At 60.9% G+C, this 6,682-nt stretch overlaps 1 protein-coding gene across 1 annotated transcript; it reads left to right on the top strand.

Moving 5' to 3' along the window:
• Window positions 1–3,088: 3,088 nt before the first annotated feature.
• On the top strand, window positions 3,089–6,294 carry LOC138682191 (chemokine-like protein TAFA-5). The gene is made up of 4 exons (XM_069772036.1): window positions 3,089–3,223; window positions 4,437–4,589; window positions 5,250–5,377; window positions 5,687–6,294. The coding sequence occupies exons 1-3, from the start codon at window positions 3,109–3,111 to the stop codon at window positions 5,321–5,323; spliced, it is 342 nt and encodes a 113-aa protein (XP_069628137.1). The 5' UTR covers window positions 3,089–3,108; the 3' UTR covers window positions 5,324–5,377; window positions 5,687–6,294.
• Window positions 6,295–6,682: the final 388 nt, after the last annotated feature.

Below are 6,682 nucleotides of genomic sequence, written 5' to 3'. Positions count from 1 at the left end.
TCGCTTTCCTAACCTGGAGTTGTTTTTTCTCAGGTATTTGGACTTTCACTTTATTTTTGTGTGTGCCTTTTGTTGTTTTCTCTGAGACAGGCCTGGTGGTCCTTTAGTTTAACATGATGAATTAAAAAAAAAAAGCGGGGGGGAGCAACAAAGCCCAAAACTAACCATTGAACTGTGTGGTCTGGCAAGTATTTGCGGTGGGGTTGAGGGTGGTCAGTCCTTATTTGGCCTCATGAGGGGCTTCGGGCACATCGCCTACCCCTGCCTTGTGCCTCAGTTTCCCCAGCTGTAAAATGAGGGGAGGTTCTCTGTGTCTTGCTGGGGGACTTAGTGGTGGTGTCTGAGTTTGCTGTTGGTCAGAGCAGCTTATGGGAGGTCAAACCTTTAACTGCCCCCCCCAAGTTGCTTTCTGTCCCCTGTTAATTACTTTTTAAAGTTCAATGGAGCAGAACAACTATAATTACTTCTGGGCGAGTCTAATTACCTGCGTTTGTTGCCCAGGCTTTGTTATAATTGATTGTGAAGGGCTGGCTCTCCAGCTCCTTCCCCTGGGTCCCACCAGGCCCATGCAGCTCCTCTCCCCATCCAGGGTTTGTGTCCCGTCACGGCCGTGTCCTCAGCACCAAGTCGGCCCCCGGACCCCTCTCCTGGGCTCTGATCCCTGCACCCCCTGCTTTGCAGAGAGGTTAAATCAGGGAGCCTTTACTCTGGGGCAGGAGAGTCCATCAAGGTTGTTTCTGGCCTCAACACTGGCAGGAGCTGGTCTGGGTTTCAGACAGCCTTCCCTGACCGGGCTGGATCCTGCTGCAGGCTCAGCGCCCTTTTCGGAGTGAGTGCCCTGTTGTCCTTTGGAAACTGAGGCTGTTACAGCCAAGGGGTGACCATACCCCTGATCCTGCAAGGTGCTGAGCATCCCCATCCTGGGGTGACCCAGGATGAGGCCCCATCCTACCCAAATGGGATTTCTTCTCCCAGCCTGGAAACATCGGCATGGCTCCAGATGAAAGCTCGGGTCCCTGCAGGCAGGGAGCAGGGTGTCCCTGTGGCCGGTGGCACTAGAGGGTGGCCAGGCTGCGCTGCCGCAGCGGGGACCACCCCGCTGTCCTCTGCATCTGCAGGAGACACGGCATCATCTCCAGCCCTGCCAGCCCCAGCAGGACCGGGCACCCACCAGCAATTGGGGTTTCACCCAGGTTTTAGGAGCTGGAGGTCTGTCTGGGATGGAGCAAAAGAGGCAGGGACCCGCTGCAGGGAGTTTAACTGCAGGGCTCGTTATTTCTCCTTTTATTACCATTAACATGGCACCGTGGGCTTGCATCACAGTTGCGTGAGGTCCAGCGATGGAAATGCGATTGCCTCGGTCTTGGGCTGCAGATGAGCAAACCAGCAGTGCTGGGGGCTGGGGAGAGCCTGGCCAGGAGGTAGCAGGTCCCCAATGTCACCAGGGCCAGCCACTGCCACAGTGACAAGTGCCCGTGTCCTGGCTTGTGCCCACCAGCTCACCTGTGTCCCAGCACGGTGCAGCCCCTCTCCCATCACCGGCTTCCAGCACAGCCTTGTGAAATAAAACACTTTCAGGTGTTAATGGGAGCAAATTCTCTGCTCCGGGGGCTGGTGGCAGCAGCTTTTCTCTGCGGGAAAGCTGGGGTGTTTGAGGGCTGTAAACACCTCGGCAGAGTTTTGTGGAGCCCTCTAACCCAAGACTGCATTTTTGGCATTTTTTTCCTCTCCCAAACGAAGCCTTTATGGAATCCCCAGGGGAAATTGCATTACATTCCTGTGCCGTTCATGACGATAAATGGTGACTGTATCTGCAAGCCTGTTTCTGTTGGATGCAACCAGGATTTTTTATTAAAGTGTGGAGCCTGAGGAGCTGTAATAAGGGAGCCCCGACTGATTCCTGCCATTGCAGGCAGGTGGGCTGAGAGATGTCCTGAGGACAAAATAAAATCAAGAGGAGGGTGGAGGGGAGAGGAAACCCTCGCGATGAGACCGGGGCCACTTTGAACTATGGGCCATAAGGGATGAGAGATGGAAAAGAGCCTTGAAGAGAAGCTGATGGGCTTGAAGATGAGGAAGAAGGGCTCCCCAGTCCCAAGCCCGTGCCCGGCTCCGAGTAGTGCTGGGGGTACGGCACAGCAGCTCGTGTCCCTCCCACTCACAGACTCACGGATTCAAGCCGGGCGAGCTGAACGGGGAGCGGCAGCCCAGAGCCAGAGAGGGGTTTCCAAGTGGCTTAAAATCCAAGGAACCCCGCTGCATCTCCTCCCAGGCCTTTCTTGGGACCAGAGCCCACCCGGGCAGGTTCAGTTGGCTCATACATTTCCCTGGCAAATGCTACCTGCATTGGCCAAGCCACAGCCTCGTCCCCTTGATCCACCTCCTGCCTCGCTCCTCCCGGCACATGCTGTCTGCGCCAGCCAGTTACTGGCTCTTTTGGAGCCTTTTTGGGGAGGAGGAAAAGTTTTCCAGCAGCTCAGGAGTTTTAGGGTTTCTTCCCAGGAGGTGGAAGGGCCAAATGAAGCACCCGGAGTGGGTCCAGTCCCCTTATCCCAGGAGACGGGGAGAGGTCGAGCAGTGGCCTCGGCTCCTGGGGACGGCCGTGCCACCGATGGCTGGAGGAGAAGTGGACGCTGGCTCTGTTTTCTCCTCTTTTTCTGTTCCCAATGGCCCCAGGTTGGGGGGCTGAGCTGCAGGGGCTGCAGCATCCCCCGTACCCTGGGCCAGGAGGGGGCAGCTCCCACCGAGGGGGAGCAACTGGGGGGTCGGGGTCGGGGGCAACTGGGGATAGAAATGGGAGTTGGGGATGATGGAGGCAGCTGGGGACAGGGGTGGGGATGAGGACTGGGATGGGGTGGGGGGCACTGGGGCTGAAGACAAGGCAGGCTCCACACCGAGGGGTGGGAGAGCTGCACCGGGGGGGGTCCTGCACGGAGTGGGGGGGGGAGGCTGCACCTTCTCCCCTGCGGTGGGGGCGCAGAGGAAGGCGGGGGGGCTCCTCTCTCTCCTCCCTCTCTCCCGGCCGGCTGGAGCATCCCCCTCCCGCGGCGGGCGGCCCCGGGGCCGGTGCGGGGCGGGGAGGGGGGGCCGGGCGGGCCGCAGCGCAGGATGCCGGGCGCCTGGAAGGAGCGTTCCGCCGCCGCGACCATTTGCTGCCTCCTCCTCCTCCTCCTTTTCTTCCTCCTCCTCCTCTGGCTCCTCTCCTCTGCCCCCCCCCGAGCAGGTAACGCCGCCACCCCCGGGCCCCCCCTCCTCGACACCCCCCCCCCCTCCTGCTCGGGGGGAACCCGGCCGAGGGGGCTTCTCCTGGGGGGGGGGGGGTTGCACCCCTTTAGCAGCGTGCGGAGCGGGGCACAAACTTCTCCGGCTGCTGGGATAGGATTTGGAGGCGGGGGGGGGGGGGGGTGTTCAGCTGTTTGCAGGGGGGTGGAATTGGAGCTGCCCAGGGAGGCTGAGCTGGGCTGGGGGGGGCTCTGGGCAACGTGTCCCCCACTCCCTGCAAGGTCCTCACCTCCCCCCCCCCGCCCCCCAGCTGCTTGCGAGACTGTGGGGACCCCCAGGGTGTTGCTCCGGGCAGGGATGTGCCCCCAGATGGGACGGGGCAGGGACCCCAGCCATTGCACCCACCCCCAGCTGTGGGACCCTCGGGCCCGGGGGCTGCCGCTACCCCTGCTGGAGGGTGCTGGTCCCACATCCCGGAAAGAAAAAACCCCAATAAACCCACCCCAAACCCCAAAAAACACTGCCCCCCCCAACCCATCTGAACTTCACCACCTTCAAACCATCCCATGTGCAGCCACAGTCCCCAGTGTCCCAGCAGGACTGGGAAACTGGGAGAAAAGTGGTTTGAATCCTCTCCTGCAAGGCTAGGAGGGTGCTGGGCAGTGGGCAGGATTGCCCTGGCCCCAAAAGGTGGGCAATGAGGCAGGGGACCATGACCATTTCTGCCCCAGCAGCTCCTGTCCTGCCCTGCTCCCATCCTTGGTCCCACCTTCCCATGAGGCTGGGGCTGGTTTTGGGCTCAAGGTTTGAAAGCAATTCGTGCGTAAAAATCAGTTTAAAAGCAGAGGAAAATAACCCAAAATTTAGCTGAGGAGGGGGTCAACCAACCTGGAGGTGACACATGGCATCTCCTTTACATTGCACACCCCATTGCATGCAGCCCAGAAATGACCGAGACTGATTTTGCCAGAAAATTTCACCCAAACCAGGTTCATTCGGGGTTTTCCCTCCTGATATTTGGGGTTTGCCATGAAATTGCAAACCCTCTCGGCCAGGCTGGAGCGGGAGAGGGTCTGCCAGCCCTGGGTAAAGCAGCACATTGTGGTGCCGAGGATGGGTGAACCCTGGCCCTGGACGAAGTCGTTCCAGGCCCCCCCACCCGCCCCGAGTGGGCTCAGCGCTACGGGTGCCCCCTCGCACCCATCCCCTTGCAGGGCAGGAGCTGGAGATGGGGACGTGCGAGATCACGGCGCTGGATCGGGACCTGAGCCACCCGTGGCGGGCGATCACCCGGCAGACGGCACGCTGCGCCTGCCGCCACGGCCAAGCCGCCGGCACCGCCCGCGCCAAGCCGGCCTGCGTGGACGGTAACGGCAATGCCGGGGAGGGGGGGATCAGTGCTGCTCCGTGGGGGTCCCACGGGAGAGAGGGTGCGACGGCCCATGGCTGGAGATGTGGGTCCTGGCTGGCGCAGTGGGGCTGGTGGCTGCTCTGGCCTGGAGTCGGTGCCTGGCAGTCCTTGACAGCCCCTTGTCCATCCCTTTGCCCCCGCTCTGTCCTCTCCATCTCTCTCTCCCACTTTCTCCCCGTAATTTGAGCGTGGTCCCCTGCGCACGTCTCTCTCTGTGGTCCCCAAATCGGTCCTGTGCTGGATGAGCTCATGTGCTTCTTCCCTCCATCTCTTCACCCATCCCTGTCCATCCCTTCATCCATCCATTCCCCTCTGTGTCCTTCCATCCACTCCCCTGTCCATCCCTCCATCCTCTCATCCATCTCCCTCCCCTCCTTCCATCCACACACGTATCCCTCCATTCACCTACACACCCATCCCTCCCTGCATCCACCCATCCATCACCCCTCCCTCCATCCTTCCCTTCATCCTTCCATCCATCCCGCCATCCACCCACCGCTTCATCCTTCCCTCCATCCACTCATCCCTCCCTCCATTTTTCCTTCCACTTCCACCTCTCCACATGCCTCCCCCCTCCCAAATATCCGGGTCCCTGTCTCCCCCGCGCCTCCGGCAGCCCAGCTCATTGCCAGCCGGCAGTGGTGCGGGATGGAGCCGTGTGAGGAGGGGGAGCAGTGCGCTCTGCTCTGAAACCGCTCGGGCTGGAGCTGCATGAGACGACTGGGACGAATAAAAACCATCACGGTAAGTCCTTCTCTGTCCCCCGTGTCCCCACTCCCACCTTTTGTCGGGGAAACTGAGGCAGGGCTGGGTGCAAGGCCAATGGGAGCAGGGAAGGGGTCGGGATGCTGGAGCCCCAAGAGGGGAGCCTTTAGAGGGGGGGAGTACGTATCAATGCATGAGGGGTGGTTTATTAGGGGCCCAGAGGGGCTCTTGGGGTGGGGGAGAGGGTTTGGTGCCCCCCCATGCACCCACCAGTTGTGTGCACTGTGACCCCGAGCCTGCAGCATCACTCGGCACCCATGAAATATTCTCCCAATATTTTTCCCGCAGGTGTCCTGACAGCGGCCAGCACGTGAGGATGAGGGGACTCGCTCCGGAGCCGGCGGGACGAGCCCGGGCAGGGAGCGGGGTTTGCTTGGTGCTGCCGTGTCATGGCCTTGAACCCCCCCGCCGGTGCCAGCCGAGGGACCGGCCGCCTCGGGCAGGGTGGCTGGAAGGGTCACTGGGGTCCCATTCACCCTATGGGCTCCCTTTGCCTGTGGAGGGTCCCCCGGGGCTCACCGTGCTGAGGAGGAGGAGGAAGAAGAAGCTGTTGGGGTCCCAGTTTCCAGCTCCGACCCCCCCACCCATCTGCAGGCCCTGAATTTTGCAGCAGTTGAGCAGCATCAATGCCTGACCCGAATTTGGCCGCCTGTCAGGGTGCAGGGAGCTGCGGGTGCTGGGTGGGGGTCCCGGGGACGGGGGATGCTGCGGGTACCCAGGGGCAGTGGTGGGGGACAACCCTGCTGCGGGGGGGTGCGGGGCTTTGCAGGGCATTTCACCCCCACGGACCCGGCTGGGTGCTCTCTGCAAGGGGCTGGCGAGGACAGAGGCAAAGCCAGCAGCTTCCAGGTGTCGATGGTGCAAGGAAATAAAAGTCAGATTTATTACACAGCTGTGAAAAGTGCTGGTTTGTCGGGGAGGGGTGGAAATTGGCCCCCTCCAAGAGCTCCAAAAAGGGCCTGGGGCAGCCCCAAGCCCCCAAATCCCTGCCCCATCCACTGCAATCAAGTCTCCAAACCACTAATTTGTGGCTCAGCTTAATTACTTCAAAGGGATTTTCAGGACCTGTTGTCCTGGTGCCACTCAACGAGGGGCTGGGGGCGATGCTATCACAGACAGACCACCCAAAAAACCTGTGCCGAGACCCCACCCAACTCATTTCATTCTGACTCCCCTCCCCAATCACCCAGGCATCCTTTCTGCCCCACCACGGTTTGAATTTCTTGGCGTGACTCCTCGCACTCGCTCATCTCCCCCATTTTGGGCCGGGGGGTGGATGAAGCC

The sequence above is a fragment of the Haliaeetus albicilla genome, chromosome 26 (genome assembly GCF_947461875.1).
Source record: "Haliaeetus albicilla chromosome 26, bHalAlb1.1, whole genome shotgun sequence".
Taxonomy (NCBI): Eukaryota; Metazoa; Chordata; class Aves; order Accipitriformes; family Accipitridae; genus Haliaeetus; species Haliaeetus albicilla.
Note: the sequence above shows the minus strand (reverse complement) of the source record. Positions and strands in the feature narration are given on the sequence as shown.

Coding starts and splice junctions, on each gene's coding strand:
- LOC138682191 (XM_069772036.1), top strand. CDS start 3,109: ATGCCGGGCGCCTGGAAGGAGCGTTCCGCCGCCGCGACCATTTGCTGC. Junction 3,224..4,436: donor CTCTGCCCCCCCCCGAGCAG/GTAACGCCGCCA, acceptor ATCCCCTTGCAG/GGCAGGAGCTGGAGATGGGG. Junction 4,590..5,249: donor CAAGCCGGCCTGCGTGGACG/GTAACGGCAATG, acceptor CGCCTCCGGCAG/CCCAGCTCATTGCCAGCCGG.